The 19669-nt window shown below is 37.0% G+C and overlaps 2 protein-coding genes across 2 annotated transcripts in view; one reads left to right on the top strand and one right to left on the bottom strand.

Moving 5' to 3' along the window:
- LOC115918364 (protein FAN-like) overlaps nucleotides 1-19669 on the top strand; it is a 34091-nt gene that overhangs the window by 3821 nt on the left and 10601 nt on the right. The window contains exons 5-14 of the mRNA XM_030975274.1: nucleotides 101-214; nucleotides 824-1009; nucleotides 1952-2023; nucleotides 2517-2622; nucleotides 3494-3587; nucleotides 4581-4743; nucleotides 5487-5641; nucleotides 6496-6671; nucleotides 7204-7335; nucleotides 19372-19414. Coding sequence (XP_030831134.1) covers nucleotides 101-214; nucleotides 824-1009; nucleotides 1952-2023; nucleotides 2517-2622; nucleotides 3494-3587; nucleotides 4581-4743; nucleotides 5487-5641; nucleotides 6496-6671; nucleotides 7204-7335; nucleotides 19372-19414 — 1241 coding nt within the window. The remainder of the gene's footprint in view (nucleotides 1-100; nucleotides 215-823; nucleotides 1010-1951; nucleotides 2024-2516; nucleotides 2623-3493; nucleotides 3588-4580; nucleotides 4744-5486; nucleotides 5642-6495; nucleotides 6672-7203; nucleotides 7336-19371; nucleotides 19415-19669) is intronic.
- LOC100893231 (UDP-glucuronosyltransferase 2C1) lies at nucleotides 13311-16880 on the bottom strand. The gene has a single exon (XM_003730723.3). It carries the CDS (start codon nucleotides 16511-16513, stop codon nucleotides 14903-14905), a length of 1611 nt encoding a protein of 536 aa, XP_003730771.1. The 5' UTR covers nucleotides 16514-16880; the 3' UTR covers nucleotides 13311-14902.

Genomic DNA, 19669 nt, shown 5'->3' with positions numbered 1-19669 from the left:
CATGAAAAATACTTTTCATGTTGAGAAACAAACTGAAAGCTCATTTCAAATTAGTTTTTCAATTCTTTTTCACTCTTGTGCCTTTCTATTTCATTTTTAGGGTGATAGTCAGTATTTTTTCACCTTGAACTTTGGGACAGCAGAAGATGTGGTACACCCGGCTAATCAGCTGGCCAGAGCAGCTACTCTTCCTATGGCGGATCAAGATGCTATGGTGAGAAATGTTCTAGTTGTTAATCGCCATGCCGATCTTTAGCAGCAGCAGACTTTTATCATTGTCATCATTATTACCACCATCAACATCGTCATCGTTGTCGTCGTCCTCGCTGCCATCATCATCACCATCGTTTTATTTTATCTTTATTGTTATTAATGTCAACAGTTCATCATATTTCTATCATCTTCAGCAACAGTAGCAGCTGCAACATCAATATCATTATCATTATCAACACTACGATCATTCTTATCTTCTTCATCATCACCTTTATTGTAATCACCATCATCATCATCATCTTCTTCTTCTTCTTCTCCTCCTCCTTCTCCTCCTTCTCCTCCTCCTCCTCCTCCTCCTCCTCCTCCTCCTCCTCCTCCTCCTCCTCCTCCTCCTCCTTCTCCTTAAGCATTCGTTAATTTTAGTATAATGCAATATTATGAGGTGGTTACATAAATGCTTCTTTTGTTATGATGTCAGCGTTGCCTTTGTTATCTCTTTTCTTTTAATGGATTCATAATCTTGATATCCAGTAACATTAGCTTTTGTAGAATACTACATGTAGTTATTATTGATGTTGTAACAGACTTTTCAACCTTTTGTTCTTTCAAGATTGCAACCATTGTTTACTCCAGGCAGAAGAGGGTGAAGTTTGACACAAGTCGTCTTGAGAGCCTCTATGAGACCATCGTAGTCGAGATGGTAGGGGAGCGCATCACCCCACTGGTAGTCAATCCAGGTCGCATCATGGTCACATCTACCATACTCTACTTTCAGCCGTTTAATAATGTAGAACCAGTAAGTTTATCAGGATTTTTGTTTTTGTTTAAAGGCATCGTTGAACAAGTGTCTGTGATATAGTGTAATATTGAAGAAGAAAAAAAATTGCGCTTCAAAATGATCATGAAGTGCCTCAAAAAAGTAAAAATCTTTGAGTGACCGGTTTTACCATACTCATTTTCCGCAATAGACTGTAGTGTTATGAAAACTCAAAATGAAATTTCGATTTTCAATCATAAATATCTTGATAATCAGACAGGTGATCGGCTTGGAAAAGTAATGGGAATCCTGAATTTTGTTTAAGGATCTGAGACAAAGTTACCGGATCCCTTTAAGCGGGACTGCACTACTTGTAGCTACTTGCACCTGTATGTAGTGCCTAAGCGGTACCTGTTGGTCCCCCATGGTACCCTTTTTCTTATATTAATTGAGAGTTGATTTGATGACATAACCACCTGTAGGTGACCACGCAGGGAGGTCTAATCCCTCCTGGCCAAACTAGTGCAGATAGGCTTTAAGTATGCAGATCTATGAGAAATGAATTAAAATCATCTGAGGGTTTGTTCTTTATCTTGACCACTTCCCTCATGAGAAGTTTCCCTATTAAAACCTCTAGCCCATTAATGAAATTCTTTTGCTATCTGACATATTAACATTTATGCAAAATGAATAATTCTCATTCTGAAATATATAAATAGAGTGACAAGAACATGTAAGTGGTTATTGTGACGATATTTGTTATTTTGCAGTTTATTTTTCAACCTTGGTACACTGTACTAGTTTAATGATATTCTCTCTTTGATATGGAGAGTGCAAGATGGGACTTTGCTTGCGCTCTTGTCTATGACTCCTTTCCTGGGTGTGAAACAGAAATCAATAATGCCATCAGTGTTTCTATTATCTTGTCATCTATTTATTTATTATAATTTGTCACCTGTGTCTTCATTAACTACTCTGTAGGTGCCTGTTATGAAGATCAAGCTTTCTGATATCAAGAGACTAGTGAAGAGGCGGTTCCTGTTGAAGCATGTGGTAAGGAAAATAACTCACATTTTACAACATTTTTTTCACCTCGATTTGATTGTCTATGGCCATGTCTTATAAAAGGGTTATGCTTGATTGAAAATTTATTTCTTGTTCTCTATTTGAATTTAGCCAAGGGATGACTCATTTTTCTTAAACAAAAGATGACGAAAAGCATATTGTTTTTTTAAAGCGCACTGAAAACATGTTTTAATGTTACGAAATTCCATCATTAGTCATAGGAATACAATTGCATTTATTTCTCTCTTTATATAGTTACTAAGAAAGAAAAAAAAAATCATGAATGCTGCCCTGTTATGGTTACTTGGCTAAAATTAGGGTTTGAAAAGAGCATTAGTGTGTAGTTGCACAATATAAAATCGGCATATTGTTTGTTAATATTATTATAAAGCATAAGGTTTGAATAGAACTCTTCCTTCACATTTCGTTTCTAGTCCCACTCATTTATTTTTTCCCGTTTGTTCATACCACTTCATACCAGGGCCTGGAGGTGTTTTGTGATGATTCAATCCGGTCCAATCTATTCCTAGTGCTTTCTAAACCAGAGGAGAGAGATGAACTATACGCCAAGGTCGTTGAACAGCCAGGTGAGGTTTGCTTCTCCTATCATTGTCAATAGACAGGTTTACTAACATATTCAAAGTTAGGCATACTGTTGAAAGAAAAGGTTGTTCTTGACAAGCTGAAGGCTTGTCAGATGCTTGCCTGACATGGCAACAAGCAGTGTATGCAGACTGGATACCAAGTATTGTAGTTCATTTATTAATAACAGGTTAATGGTCTAACTTGTCACATGGTCCCCACATGAGGAAAGAAACATCCATAAACTTGAATTTACAGTGAAACCTGTCTATAAAAACAACCCAAAGGAGACAAGACAAGTGGTCTTTATGGACAGGTGGCCTTTAAGTACAGGTAAATGTTTCAATGAGAAACCATTTTCTAGGGAAACAAAAAATATGGTCTTTGTAGACAGGTGGTCTTTCTTTACTGGTTTTCACCATAGCAGGTTTGATTGTATATCGATGTAAGCCTTGCAGTAGGCCAGTGGTGTTGTGACACATGCTCTCGCAACAATTGCTCTGCTGTCAATTCCTAAAGTGTATCCATAACCAAACATCTAACTTCAACCTTGAACCTACCCAACACTACATTTAGCCGTAAAATAACATGCAACCCAATGGCAACCCTAACCCTGTCTCTGCATCTTTGCCAAATGAAACCAGGAGCAAATGTCACTAGGGGTTTGTGTCAGATCACCTGGCCAGCAGAGGCATAACACACGGGATTTTTGTTGTTACCGAGCATATCCACTATTTTCACAAAATCCCAGGGTTCGCAATAACAAACCATCTCAAAATCCATGAACTTTCTTATATTTTGTTGGTATTTATGCATCCTCATCAAAACAAATGGAGTAAAGTTATTTTTAAGTTGGTTTTTCTCTCCATTCTTCAGGTGTCAGGTTACAGGAATCGGGACAGGAGAACATGATGTTGCTTTGGCAGAATAAAGTTATCTCAAACTTTGACTACCTCATGTACTTAAACAGGTGAGATGCACTACTGCAAAGAATTAGAAAAATGTTATTGATATGGTTCATTTCATGTTTAAGATGTCTCTAATATTTTTCAAGAAAATCTCTAAAATTATCATACTGGAGGATTTCATGGTTAAATAAATGAGAAATTTGTATTGGAATGGGCTGGGAATGACTTGATGATTTTCTATAATTTACTGTGAATATATTGTCATGATTTAATATTCATGATAAGAATATTTGTGATCAGGCATTCATGCAACTTGATTGTGTATGGAAAATCATCAAGCAATAATTACTGTCTATTCATTTAAAAGTCAGGTTCTTTTTTTCTTCAGTATATTGGAAGGTTATTCTTCTTAAAAGGGGAATATTGTAGATTTTTCAGCTTTTGAAAATCTCTTCCTCTTCCTCTTCCTCTCAACGAAGTAGCTGAAGGAATTTTGTTTTCGGGTTGTCCTTCCGTATTTCCCGTTCTTGTGATCTCGTTATCTCAAGAACCGATTGAAGGATTCCTGCCAAACTTGTGTCATGTATGAATTTTGCAGATCCAATGAACTAATTAGATTTGGGGGTCATGAGGTCAAAGGTCATGGGGGCTCCATTATGTATTCAAAAATAAATTTTGAACGCATTGTCAATAGAACTGACAGATGGATTACTATCAAACTCAGGACATGTATGCATCTTGATGAGCAAATGAACTGGTTGGATTTGGGGTCATGAGGTCAAAGATCAAAGGGTCATACATGTATATGAAAAATAGCTTGTAATCACGATATTTTGAGAACCTGTTAATGAATTACGATCAAACTTGGATTTTTAGAAAATGCTTCTGTTTAGGTTTGCAAAATTGCTCTACGGCGGACTCTGGAGGCATCATCTTCGACTGTGCGAAGTTGAAGATCAATCTAGTTTGTTTTTGTTTTTGTAATGATTTTATTTTCTGTTCATTGCACTGTCTATTTTATCCATGTTCCTAACCGTCATCTTCCCATCTCTCAGTCAAGCTGACCGCAGTATCAATGACATCACACAGTACCCAGTCTTCCCATGGATCTTAGCAGACTACACAAGCCTTGAACTTGACCTCAGTGACCCTTTGACCTTTCGTGACCTCAGTAAACCAATCGGTGCCATTAACACCAAGAGACTTGAGAGATTCAGGGTAAAATCTAGTTTTTTTTTGTCATGCATAATTCAGTCATCACTGTATCACATTTTTGTATTGCTTTGTGATGGTTATTAAAGATAGAGGTTTCTGCATGCTCATCAAGGATGCTCATTGAGGAAAAATGTTGAATATTCACTGTGTTTGAAAATACTGTCACTTAAAGTTGTTTTTAACAATTTAACCACATAAAAAACAATTTGGATCATGAGCTTGTGTGACTGACAAGGTTGGGAAACCAATATATTGGGGCTACAAATTAAAGGCACTTTGTCCCATTTGCAGGCCCAACAAATTTAAAGGTTAGATTCCAAATGCATTTGAAAGGTAATACTAATTTAGAACTTGATTGCAATCACTAAAGTAATAGTCTGATTTTCAGACCCTTGTACCGAATGGTTGTACATTTTGTGCTACTTAAAGATTCAATCAGTTTAATTTTAGCCATTACAAGCATTGGGTTATTGATGTAGACAAATGCTCATGTACCCTTTACAGCTCATTTTTTGTATGTTATTAGTGTCCGACAGTAAAGTCTAGAAATTAAACGGATTTCCTTGCATAATTTGAATATTAGGACACTGCTAAAGTTAAAATTTCACAGTTAGGACATATGTGACATGTTTATAATTCCTGCAAAGTTCTACATAATTTGATGTTGGCTACAAATGGGACTTTTTTTTTTTTTTTTACTACTAATGCATTATTATTGTTAATTAACTATTATTTGACTATTACAGGAGAGAAGGAAAGACATGCCAGAGCCTAAGTTCCTCTACGGTTCCCACTACTCAACCCCTGGGTATGTCTTGTATTACCTGGTGAGGGTAGCTCCGGAAGAGGCACTCTGCTTGCAAAATGGCAGGTTTGACCAACCAGATAGGCTCTTTAAAAGGTGAGAATATGATTGTATTTCTTCCAGAAATATAGTAATTATCCCTTTGGGAGTGTCCCATTGTACTTCTTCTTCTTCTTCTGATTTAGTCTGCCTCCTTCAATTTAGTGAAGATTCTTGCAAACTACGATGGTATCATGCTATTATGTACTTCATGCTATCTATTCACATAGTTGATGAAAACATCAGTTGTAATATATTTCCTTTTATATTGTGTATCCTTGAAATATTTTTTGATTTTCAATATGCCATGTGCTGAATAGATTCCTCTGACATTTTTGTAGGTGATTTCTCATTTCATTGCTTACTTTGTGTTTGAGAAATAGAACAACTTACTGACCTTTCATCTCCCCTCCCTCCTACCATCCCTCTCTCTCTCTCTCTCTCTCTCTCTCTCTCTCTCTCTCTCTCTCTCTCCCCCCCCCCCCCCCCCCCCCCCCCTCTCTCTCTCTCTCTCTCTCTCCCTCTCTTTTTCTCTCCCTCTCCCTCTCTTTTTCTCTCCCTCTCTCCAAACAGGCATCTACTTCCCCTCTTCCAATTGCAGTGGTATCACTAACCACAAAAACATATGCATGATTTCTTTTGTAATTTCCATTCATTCATTCATTGTTGCTGAGACCTGGAACAACTGCCTCCTGATGTGTAAAACAGCTTATTCCCCCCTCTCTCTCTCTCTCTCTCTTTCTCTTTCTCTTCAGAACTTCTCTAGACCAAGAACTAGATAGTTTATTCCTCAGCACTACATCCTGACTTATGGATCCTCCTGAGTATCGTCGTAGAAGTACCCTTAACACCACAGGAAACCCATACACATATTCATAAATTCTTGTGTCATCTCCATTTATTTCCTTCAGTGCGGCCGAGACATGGAACAACGTCCTATCCCTGCCTTCCGATGTGAAGGAGCTGATCCCTGAGTTCTACCAGCCTGAGATGTCCGACTTCCTCATCAATCGGAAGGGTCTTAAGCTGGGAACATGTCAGGATGGCTCCACGGTAACCAACGTTGTGCTGCCCCCTTGGGCCGATGGTAAGAAATTATCAATGCTGTAGGTGTTCAGTCAGATCCACCAGTTTGGTTGTTAAACTTTGAACCGAAAATATACTCTTCCCGACAGCGGTCAAGATTGGTCTACTGCTATGGGCTGGTATTATTAGATACCAATAATAACTGAAGTGCACCCAATGCTAAACCATTGTGCTGGTAACATTTGAATGTAAAATGTAACCCTTATCTGCAGTGGCCAAGGTCATAACCACCCCTGGGCTATAATTTATGGTACCACTAACCAGGCACCCAAGGCTGCACTATTTTGTTGTTGATTATTGAATATGAAAATTAACCATTCTCCACAGTTGCCAAGGTTTTACAATTACAATTAAGTTCAGGTACAATTATTCATTTGCACTTAATTAATTAAAGTATCCTAACACCCCAAATATTGTTTACAAACACAAGTAATACATTCTGCATTAATGTTCATCATCACTACTGCGATTATTTATTCTTGTGAAGAATTTCCAAGTAGAGTGGATATTAATATCTCTCTTCTTTGTTTCAGATGAAGCTGACTTTTGTAGGAAGTGTCGTCAGGCATTGGAGAGTGACTACGTCTCGCATCATCTCCATCACTGGATCGATCTTATCTTTGGCTATAAACAGAAAGGTCCGGAAGCAGAGGCAGCCGATAATGGTAAGTTGATTATCTTATCTTATCTTTATGAGCACACCAATCCGCGAAAGGATTGATAAATATGCAATACTGATGTACGTCTATTATCCATTCATATTAAATATAATTCCTTCCCTTTTTTTTATGTTTAATTTTTAGGACTTATGTGACATTAATTGTTGACTTTGTGTTTATATGTAACCTGATACATGTTGTTAGAGAGGGAGGGAGGGAGGGAGGGAGGGAGAGAGAGAGAGAGAGTTTAAACTGAAGGTATTGGAAGACACCATCTTCAAACAACTTGATATTGCATTTTTTCTAATCCTGAAATAATATCTTTTTTAGTTTGAAAAAAATGCTTTGTAATGATCGCTACTTATAATTTCTTTACTTGAATTTTACTACAATGGTGTTTTTTTTTTGCTGGATAACAAGCATATTTGTAATCCATGGGTATGGTTGCCCTTTAAATGTTGGCTTCCTCCAATGTTACCTTTAATAATACCTTCGTAAGGACCAACCCTTACAATTTTTTATTACTCTCAATAGTTGCATAACAAGATGTATTATTTTATTTTCTATGTACATAATATGTGTCCATGGATATATGAGGGTACTAGCGTATACTTTAAAAAAGAGTTCAAATTTGCTTGTGTCCTGTTCCTGCAAAGTAATTAGTATTAACACTTAAAATAGTATGCTAGTTTTTCTTGTCTGAACTTAATTAATTATTGTTTGAGGCCGTTGGTTATTGCTTTTAATCCGTGTCATCAAAGGTTTCACGAGAAGTTCAAATATGTAGGAGTGCCCTCTCCTTAATCATGTCTGTAGAGCCCCCAATAGAACGCTGCTGCAAAGTGGAATTACTAAAAGCCTATGGTACTTCACTTTACTGCATTTTACAGTTAGGGGGAGATTTGTTGCAATTGACTGCTCTGTAACCACTTCCTCCAAAGGTGAAACTGTCTATCGACGCTCTCAAGAGATTGCTATTATAACCATTTGATATCTCTGTCTGCGCAGGGTTGTTGCATTTTGAATTTGCAATACAATAATGGTCATGTGCATGCCTTGTGAGATCTTTCTCATCATATGATTATAAAGCTGATTATCTGATGTATTGTCAGAATTTCGATTTCATTCTCGTGCTGTTGTTGATGCACCTGACCGTAATTTCACTTTAAAATAAATATGAAAGAAAGCTGCAGCTTTGTAAAGAAGTACCCCAAAACACAATTCCTATTCAAAAAGGCAAAAGTATGGTTAAAGAACCTGTATTTGGAATATGCTGAATGAACATGCTTTGCTTCCTCAAAGTGGCCCCACTTTTAGTTTCCTTTCACTGACACATTTCTCATGTAGATCATTATTGTCACTAAATGAACTTACAAATTAAAGTTACAAAATGAAGGGGAAAAAATATACACTTTTATATTAACCATGAATGTGCCAATTGTTAAAGTGTATTGTACTGTTTTAAAAAAAGGTCTTGAAGTCATTCTTAGAGAGAGCTTAGAGAGAGAGAGAAAGAGAAAGAAAAGAGGTGTGATTTTTTTTGTTAATGTTTAGTTCCTATGTGACCCTGTTGCTTGCTTTGCAGTTTCTGCATGTCATTTAAATATATTTGTTCCTGTCACCTGTGTCACATCAGTTGCTGAAAGAAAAGGATAATCTAAGATTTAGTTTGGTGAAATCTTGCCTATTTATACGACAGTCCTGTCAATCACCCTTTCATAATTTTGTAGTTCCAAGCTTGAAGCAAAAAACAGGAACTACTAATCAAGGCAAGGATGTCACATTTAAAGGAGTCTGAATTTCCTTTGTGTATTTTGTTACATTGACTTCAAGCAGGAATCTGCCTTGTGGCACCTCTAGACTGTTAATGTGTTAGATCTAGTTAAAGACTGCTCTGTTCACATATTATGGGCATTGCACCTTATATATAATAGTTCAGAAATACCCTGTTCACATATGGGCATTGCACCTTTTCTTTATATGAAGCTCAGAAATACCCTGTTCATATATATGGGCATTGCACCTTATCTATAATAGTTCAGAAATACCCTGTTCATATAGGGGCCTTGCTCCTTATCTTAATAGTTCAGAAATACCCTTTTCATATATGGGCCTTGCTCCTTATCTTTATATGAAGCTCAGAAATACCCTGTTCATAATTGGCTAAGGTTCTGTAATGCCCTGTTCATATTGTCAAAATTAGAAATTGTCATGTGGCTGACTGCAGAAGGTTGTTCGTATGCACGCATGCCAAATTTCTTGTAATTCACGTATAATTTTTTGATTGCTGTACATCATTTGTTAAGCATGATAGGGATTTCTTTCTTTATCAGATAATAAGAAAGTGAAAATGGATGGTAATTACCCACTTTGATTTGTTTCATATCAAATAATAAAAGCACATATTCTTGAAGTTACAGGTATTGTAATGCTTAGCACCTTACGCCTAACCCCGCCCCCTCCCCCCTCCGGAGGGATACCATGCGTGTTCCCAAACTCTCCGGCTCGTAACAAAAGAAAAAGGTCGACCCGTATTGCGTATTGACTTTACACACCAGACTTTTGCTGAAAAGGGGGGGGGGGGGTGCCGAAAAAGGCTTGTTAAGAAAAAGGTTGACCCGTATTGACTTTACACACCAGACTTTTACTGAAAGGGGGGGGGGGGGGGGGGAGGGGGTAGCTGGGAACACGCATGTGCATACCCTAAATAACACTGAGTGGGGGGGGGGGGGGGGTGCTTAACACAAAACTACACATCCACGTTTAGCGGAACGACGCAACACAGTTTCCCCCCTTCTACCTGCCACAGGACGAAATGCTGTGCTCATATTAGGGCCATGCACCAAGTCAGGAAATGCCCTCTTTATATCAAGATCAGACAGTCTCCCTGCTCAAAAAGGCCGTTCACTTCACCTATTAAAGTCCACAGTATATTAGATCCAGATACATGTATGTGGTGTTTTAATTGGCTATGCTTTTCCTCTGTACATGAAATTAATAAATTGGCTATACACCAAGTCAGGAAATGGCTTGTTTATATCATATTCAGAGCTGCTCTGCTCATAAAAGCCATTCACCTCAGTCCACAGTGTATTAGATTCAGAAATGCAGAGTTTATGGGCTATGCACCTGAGTAATCAAGTTGAGTGCTTTTCCTCTGCACATGAAATTAATAAATTGGCTATACACCAAGTCAGGAAATGGCTTGTTTATATCAAATTCTGAGCTGCCCTGCTCATAAAAGCCATTCACTTTAGTCCACAATATGACAGATTCAGAAATGCAGAGTTTATGGGCTATGCACCTAACTAATCAAGTTGAGTGCTTTTCCTCTGTATATGAAATTAAGAAATTAGCTTTACACCAAGTCATGAAATGGCTTGTAAATTCAGAGCTGCCCTGCTCATAAAAGCCATTCACCTCAGTCCACAGTATATCAGATTCAGAAATGCAAAGTTGATATTGATTATAAAAAAACATCATGAGGGTGCAGTTCTTTGCGTTGAACTCCTGGGATGAAAGTGTGTCACAGTGCAGTCTTGGATGTGGGAGACTAGCTGATCTACATGTACATGTATACATTATGTGTCATGCAGAGTTGAATACTGACTGCTGTTTTTGTTTGGTTTCATTTACAGAAAATCATTAATTTGTTGAACTGTCTAGAAATATCTAATGTTCATCTAATTACTTTTAGAAAATTGAGTGACGTAGATTATAGGATTTTTTGTAAAAAGATGATTGATTTGTGCAACATTCTAATGTTTTTTTTTTCTTCTTTCAGGTTTAAAAAAATGAAATATTCCCTAAAAAATAATTACAAATTTGAACATATCCTTCATCGTAAAAGAATAAACTATTATTCAGAAATTGAGAACTGATGATTTAGCTTATTTGATATATTGTCTCATTCTACACACACAAAAGGGAGCAGAGAGAGTAATTTTGTTCTAAGAAGAGAAAATTCTTAAACTCATCCCTTCAAATGCAAAGTCACAATTTCTGTGCAGCAATTTTTTGAAAAACTCACATGAACAGAAAAATGCACTGTTCTGATTAATTCTGAATGTGCCAGAGAAAACAGAATGAAGTTATCTATAAAATAAATACAGTGTATACATATTTTAAAAACAATTATAAAGCAAATGAAAATTAAATTTGTCTGTTTGGACTTGAATAAGCAAAATATCAGGTTACATTTTCAAAAAAAATTCACAACAATTTTAGATTGTTTAACAATATATCAAAGGCTACCATAACAGCCCACAAATTACGATCATTGGATACTCCACAAAATAAACTTTGAACAGATTCATACCTTTTCTTTTGTCACATTACATGTTTTATTAAAATCTTGTCATTAACAACTAAAAGGATTTTAGAGGCAGAAACTATACCGGTATTCAGATAAATAAAAAATACACTGCAATCTGTTTTTACCAAGTAAAGCTTAAAGGTGAAATAGATCTTGAAGTAACATTTTCCTAGAATTTGCAAATCATTGAAACAAATATTATTGTCATTCCATCTTGCAAGAATTCAAATATTACAAAGGACTTTGGACACATGCAGCTTACTATATTTATGTTAAAAAGTGTCTTTTCTGAGTTTTTTCAGCAAAGTGAGATATCAGCTAAATTAGAATGTTCATTTTCATTGAATATCCTTTTCGAGACCACACAAAACTACCCTGCTGCCAATACTGCCATACATGCTATGTATTAACATAGCCTCAGCGGGATATTACACATGACTCAAATAGGATGCATCCTATTTATAGCTATTACAAAGTTATTAGAACCAGTCAATCAATTTCCACCTCAATTTACAATCTCATCGACATGTGATCCAGACAAAGAAAAGGACTTGGGTGAATTGAAAGTGAACATACTTGTGCAAGTTTTCATGTATCCCATGTTTTCAATACAACTTACTTGCTCGATTTCAACGTAAGGCAAAACATGGTAGAAAGAAAAGTTCACATATTATATGCACAACGCCAAAGTTCCTTGCACTAATCCTGTAAGATATTACAAACATTTGTTATGTTTTTAGAATGAAAGAGCTAGGACTTTCAAGGAAATAACTCTGTATTCATGTCTCTGCTAATTGTTATAAGTGTAGACAAATACTTTTATTTGCATATAACAACTAAAAATGAATTAGCAACAACTATGATTACAGGCATGTTGCCAAAGTTGCATATTTTTTTAATCTCTGCATGTACAAGTGCATCTTTGAGATTTTGCATATAGAGGTTCATCTCCATATTATTTAAATCGACAAAAACACAAATTTGATTTGAAAAGAAATAACATGTAATCCGGATTACATTTGTTAGCCCTGCAAACTGTAATAGGAACACTTTTACAGGCATTATTCAACATTAATACAGGTAGGATACTGTATATTAAAAGGTCACTTTGTGGAATGTCGGTTTTCAAGAATAGATCTCTCAAACAAAGAGTCTTAAGTCATCTACCGATATAGACTTGGCAAGTGATTTATTCTTTCCAATATGCCGGCTTCCATCTTTAGACCAGAATGAAATTCAGATTTTCATAAAATAAAAAGCACTGTCTGATGAAGATTGCAATGAACATATATATCACAGAGGAAGAGGCTGTTTTTAGAAGCTTGCACAACACAAAATTGGGCTAAACATGTCATCATTAATAATCATTTCCTGGAAACGATATTCAGACTTGTCCCCATATGTGCCTCGTTGGTGCAACAGAAGAATGTCAAGTCACTCCTAATGAGTCAGTTATTATCGGTGAACAGTGATCGAGCGTTCATGTAATAGTACCACTGAATTTAGTGTTTTGCTGGTACAAACTAGATATACCGGTACCTTACAGGCATCGTTTAACAATGTTAACAATGTTAAATCTGAGATGCATGGCCCTACATGTTACAATATCTGTAATATGGTGTAATATTGAAGTCCTTCAAAATGATCATGAAGTGCCTCGAAAAACTAAAAAACTTTGAGTGACAGGTTTTACCATACTCATTTTCCCCAATAGACTGAAGTGTTAGGAAAACTGTTTGGAAAACAAATTTTGAAATTTTGATTTCCGATCGTAAACCAGACAGGCAATCAGCTTGTAAAAATCATGGGGTTCCTGACTGACCTAAAGGTTTATAATTATGATTGCAGCATGAGCTAAATCCAGGATTTTGTTTCAGAATCTGAGACAAAGATACCCAATCCCTTCAAACAGAAAGTGATATTTGAATTTTAGCATAGCAACCTAAAGGTAACCAATTGAAAGAATTTGGTTTAGATCTGGAGCCGGATTCGGAACACTATGTTATCCCTCTATATTAGGGGAAAAGATGTTTACTGTCATAAGAAACTGAATTTAGGCAGAAATTGACACTTATGAATGAATGGTGGTTATTTTACCTGACTGCTAAGAAAGCATAATGCTTGTAAGTAAGCAACCAGATGGCCGGCGGCTTTAGGTCCTCTCTGAGGGACCTGGTCATCCCGTGCAGGGCTCCAATTTCCAGTGGGACGTGTTCAAATAGGGCACTAGCACATCGCCTTGGTTTCGAACCCGGGTCACCAGATTATGAGACCACTGCTCTACCGACTGAGCTATCGCACTTCCCCCTTATCATTGGTGCTTGCATAGATGCCTCTTTAAACTTTACACAAAGACAGTCAGCTTTGTGCAGACAGAGTGCTGCAAAAAAGTCAAATAATCATCTTGCAATATATAAATAGTCATTATTACATAAACCAGCTCAAGCTGAAATCAGGATATTGAAGAGAATTTTACATAGCACAACCTTAATATACCTCGCTTTTTAAAATCTATTTCAGTCTCTTTTTTATCTAAAAACTATCCTTTAATATCTCGGGCATACCTCGTGTATTCATAAACCCTCATTTTCTAAAGCTGTTGCCATGGTAACCTGTGAAGCATTGTTTCCACAATTACAACTAGTTTCTGCGTGTAGGCACAGAAATCTCCTTTTTTGTAGTAAGCTACTATCAAAAAAAGATTATCCTTCGCCTAGCAGGCTTCATGAACTAGAGGCCCCAGCAATGCTTGTCAGCATGCTTTGTCTAATGGGTAATCAAAGTTGATATTCCTAACTTGAAATATACTAAGAGGGGGAAGGAGGGGCAGGGACGGGGAGTGATGGAGGGGCCCTGCCTGGCCTTGTCATAATTATTTACGAGGTAAATGTAGTTTTTATAACAAAGCAGTTATTTAAGAGGCAGGCAGTTCAGAATTGGTCACATAATTTGACCCATTAAACTTACTATTCAAACATAGTTTCTCTCCATTTCTCTCTGTTTCTGGCTCTGATAGTCACTTTATGGCATGAAATTTCTTTAAATATCTACCTGCTTTCCTTGTGAATCATTACGTGTAGCATTCAATGAGTACTTGATGGCTCGTACCTCATTCAGAAGCAGTCATAACCATTCTTTAAACTTTTCTCATCACATTGGCAACTAATAACAGATATATTTTTATAATGAATTGATAGTAACATATATACTGTAATAATGCACTGAGAAGATCATGCATCATCCAGTATATTTCAGGTCTTAGCTATTTTTTAGATGCTTACGAGTCACACATCTGTACAGGAACCACAAAACTCTGGAGCTGCATTTATAAGCTAGAACACCCAGTACAAGAAACATAATAAACATGACTGTCAAGACATCCAGGAGGATGTGCTGCATACGGCTCAGGTCATGGACCGAGGATTGGAGATACTGTCCTCCGTGCTTGATCACATGGTCTACCCAGAATGCAGCTCGCTGGGCAGGGGGCATCGGCCGATCTCGGAAGATAGACGAGAGCTTCTTAGCTTTGTTTGCAAACTTGTCCGTGCTGGTGACTTGGTGGATGGCATGCTGCAAACTGTCTTCCGTCACTGTCAGTTTGTCGACGACGACACCGATCCCGGTCGAGGTAACGCGAGCTGCAACATCAAACTGATCACCACGCAGAGGCATGACGACGGTAGGAACACCATGGTAGATGGCTTCATAGAACCCATTATTCCCTCCAGGAAACACAAAAGCCTTTGTCTTGGGATGGCCAAGCAGATCGTTCTGTGGAAGCCAGGGCAGGATTTTGACATTGCCTGGCAGTGGGAAAGGTGGCTCGTGTCCCAACTGCATGATGACGTTCTGGGGGAGTCTGGCGAAAGCTGAGATGAAGATACTGAGCTTGCTGTTCGCTTCAAAGAGATCCTGCGAGGACAGGAAGGAACCGAAAGAGCAGACGATGACTCCATGATCTCCAGAACTCATGACGAAGTCCTCCAAGGAAGGAGGAAGTTTCTTTGGAGGCTTGGACGTAAGGCCTCCAACAAGGACCACGTTGGGTCCCAAGGCACAGGGGTAGTCAGCTACAAAATCACTATTGGCAAGAAAGAGTTCAGTATGACGAACGACATCTAACAACTCAACAGAATCATTGGAATAATGCTCATGTAGGAGATTGTTGTACCATACATATTTATCTGTCGTCAGCCATGGTACAAATGCGTAGAGGAATGTGTTCACAAATCGTTGAACGAAAGTCATCTTGTTTGTGAATCCAATGCCTGTGCAGGGTACGTAGGACGGATTAACATTTGAACCTGCTATCTCCGTTTCCATGCAAGGGTTTGGAAATGAAATGATTCCCACGAGAGGGATGTCAAGCATTTTAGAAATAATCGGTAAACAAGGCCATAGCATGTCATAAATAATGATTGAGTAGTTTGCTTTCCTTATTCTTTCCAGGAGTTCCTGGTTGTTTAGAACTGCCTGGCAATCCAGGTAGCGATGCCAGATAGGTTTGCTTTCTATTTCGATATTCTGACTATTAAGTCCAGACAAGAACGCTACTTTGCTCAAATTAGCGTAGAGTTGATAAATGACTTCACTTGGCACAGCAGTTTCAAATACCTCATAGTTGAATATGTCAGCACTCGGCCGGCTTGATGCCTGCTTGTAGAAGGCATTACTTACAAGATGTGTCACATTATGCCCTTTATTGACGAGCTGCTCTCCAATGGCTTCAGTTATATAGTAATGACTCCCTTTTCCTAATATTGCATTCATAAGTATATTCGCCGCATCACCACATCCTGCAAATGCAACAAGACCGCTCAACAAGAAGAGGATAGAACGTTCCAAGAAGTACCTGAAAACTTCCATGGTGGACGTCTCGTCAGCTGGGAAAGTTAGGCTTCTTCTGTGCCTCTCCGAGCGCCCATGCAGAAGTCAAACAGTCACTTCCTTGCCCATGGATATGGCCTAACATTTGCAGGTACTCCAAACTCCTATGCAATGCACAGCATGTGTTGTTCAATTAGCCGCCTGCGTAAAGAGCGAACCTTCCCAAGCAAATGTGAGTCACCAACTGGTATTCTAGCTCCCCCTCTCATTCCTGCGTGCTCATGCCAAAGCGGGCTGGTTGGTCCAATCAGTGAGTGGCTGCAACTCTTTAAGTGATGATTAATTCACTTGTAAGCATTTACCCCTACTTCCTCATTCTTTAAGACAAAATTATTTTTTGTAACGGCTGACATTTGATATTCTCACTCCACAACTTCCCCCTTTTGTACAGATCGAGCCAAGCAGGGGAAGTGCCATATTAGTCCCACCTACACTTCTTCCTTTTATGAAGCACTCAGGATTGAAAATGGCATTCTCCTACCAAGCATGTGTCAATGAACATTCAGTCTTTTCATTATAATGTGCTGCAGGAAAAGAATAACAAGTTTTTTTTAATTCATTAATTAATTTATTTATTTAATATCATTTATTTATTTTATTAATTCTATATCATTTATTTTATTTATTCTTTCATTTTTTGAATCTTTCATTTAATTGGATATCTTTTTTATTTTTTGAAAATTTTGTCAGGGATTGGAAAAACCAGAATAAATCACAAGTTATGGTTGCGGATATTTACTTTTTATGTATTGTCTTCAAAATATAGAAGGTGGTTGCAATGTGTAATATCCCTAATAGACATTTACCCATTTACCTGTTTATTTCATCCACAAATGAAGATGTCTGGATGTGAGTGGAGTATCAGGTTTTGAGACCTAGATTAAACTACCGGTACTAAATATACTCATACCCTTACCAAGTTTTGCAAATTTCTTTAAGTACCGGTATGTGAAAAAATGATTCATCCTGATTTATGTTTCTGGAGAATGTGAAAAATTAAAGCTTACCTTTTAAAAGTATTCAACATAGGCCTTAGTTCAACCAGTCCACATTTTATTCTTGAGTTAAGGAAAAAAAACACCATTAAATTTACAAAAGTTATGAATAGTGTAGTTCTGAAATGCATATTAAAGTAACCTGAACCTGAGGACCACTTGACGATAGAGACTGCCTTTCCTGTCTTCTTGGAGTGGACTTTGTATAGTTGTATACGTGTTTCACTCTAATTTTATACCAACAATTTTAGCAATTAAAGTAAAAATGACAATATCGTACCTCCTTTGGAGGGAAATCATAAGTGGAATCATGGCCTGTTTCCAAACAATTCTGAACACAAAGGCTAACAAGGATCTGTCCTTGTGCATGTGTGCAGCGTAGTGAACATACCAGATCAATTTGCAAGTCATCTTTGCCCCATAAACACTGTTCACAGTCAGGTTATGATCAAAATAATTGCAACCTTTTATGTCCTGCTGGTTTGGTTATATTATACATGTGAATTGTCGCATGGACTCTTAACTCCAGCCACTTTCAAAGATGCACTTATTAGGTACTTAATTTCCCTTTTCTCTTTTCCATTTTCTCTTTTCCATTTTCTCTTTCCATTTTCTCTTTCTCTTCTCTGATATTTCTGTAAATCTATAAAGTGTACAGATATAGGCTCTAACCTATTGAGTACATGAACCAGGTGGATCCTGTGTTAAGCCTATGGTAATGAGAACATTCAGTAATTAATGAGCTAAAATTCAGCATGCATTTGTTCAGCAAAGTCTTAAAGGTAAAGACCAGTTCTGGTCATGCAATTGCATTGTGAAAGAAACTTTGTGGAATCGATCAGAAAAGGTTGATCATCTAGCATATACTACTGCAAGGTTCTTGAATCATCAAAATGATAAGAAATTTGGCCCAGTCTTGGTAAAGTTACAAGCACTGTACACAGAAAGATGTATATGGGACTACCCTATATCTATCCAGTCTGGATAGATTTAATAATTTACCAAATATATCAATTAGTAGGCGGTTTCCCGGCAAAATTTGTATGATCACGTATTGGTCAAAACATATTCTTTCACATGATTGGTAATAAGAGCTTCCATTTCATTTTTTGAGAGAGGGCATTTCCAAAACTGGTCTTTACCTTTAAACAGTCCGTCAGTGGTTAAAAAAATATAAAAATCTGCAGTAAAATCCAAGGCCTATATTAATTCTGTCTTCTGGAATAGTACACCATTTCCTGTATTGTCCATACTACTTAAGTTATATTTATTTTCTTTGTCTATGATCTTCTCCTTTTTAAAAAAACTTTGTAACAATTAAAAAAAAAAGTTTTTCCATTTTTGTGTTGTCTTTTAGTTTTTCTTAAAGACTTGTCTCTGTTTTAAAAAACATTCTCTCTTAACAGTACTATTTATGAATATGTAATGACCATGTGATGAAAAGATTTCAACATGTGCTTTATATATATGATATTTTCCTACAGAATAGGTTTGGTGTTTAGTTCCCTGTCCCGGTATATTACGAGATGTATAAAAAAAATGGTCTACACGCTTTAAAGAAAACAGTGTGCCCTATTTTGATAATCAAGATATAGTGGGAGTCGAGATCACTCAGATTTTGATAGATACGATAAAACAAGGGTCTCCTGAAAGTGGTCTATTACAAGTCTGACTTCAAAGAAAACAGTGCATATTTCCTCTTGAATAGTCTTATCCTTTACAAAAATCCTTTCATTTTAAATATTTATTGTTGGTGGTACTTTTAACTTACCGGTTATTACGCTTTGCTCTGTCTTGATGATTATGTTCTATTTTTTCTTCTCCTCTTTCAATTTCTTTCAGTTTTCTATTATCTCACGTACGAAGGTGCTATAGACTTGGACAGGTGAGGCAACATGTTTATCTTCATAGGTTTATTCCTTGTTTATCTGTTTGTTTCATTATTTAGTTTTGTATATGAAATATTAGTTTGTTTTTTCAAGCTGAACATTTAATAGCCCTTGACAATTGAGATAGTATGATTGCCTCATTATTTTGCAAAACAGAGGGTTTCCTGGTTTATAAGTTTGAGATATATTTAAAGGTAATGATCAGCGTTTGCAGAGGTCAAAACTGGCAATTAACATGTACATGAAGAAAC

The sequence above is a fragment of the Strongylocentrotus purpuratus genome, unplaced genomic scaffold (genome assembly GCF_000002235.5).
Source record: "Strongylocentrotus purpuratus isolate Spur 01 unplaced genomic scaffold, Spur_5.0 spur5_scaffold_8, whole genome shotgun sequence".
Taxonomy (NCBI): Eukaryota; Metazoa; Echinodermata; class Echinoidea; order Camarodonta; family Strongylocentrotidae; genus Strongylocentrotus; species Strongylocentrotus purpuratus.
The sequence above is the reverse complement of the archived record's forward strand: the minus strand, read 5'-3'. Positions and strand labels throughout refer to the sequence as shown.

What these genes read in the sequence shown, in the direction of transcription:
- LOC100893231 (XM_003730723.3), bottom strand. Translation starts at nt 16,513, where the DNA reads ATGGAAGTTTTCAGGTACTTCTTGGAACGTTCTATCCTCTTCTTGTTG.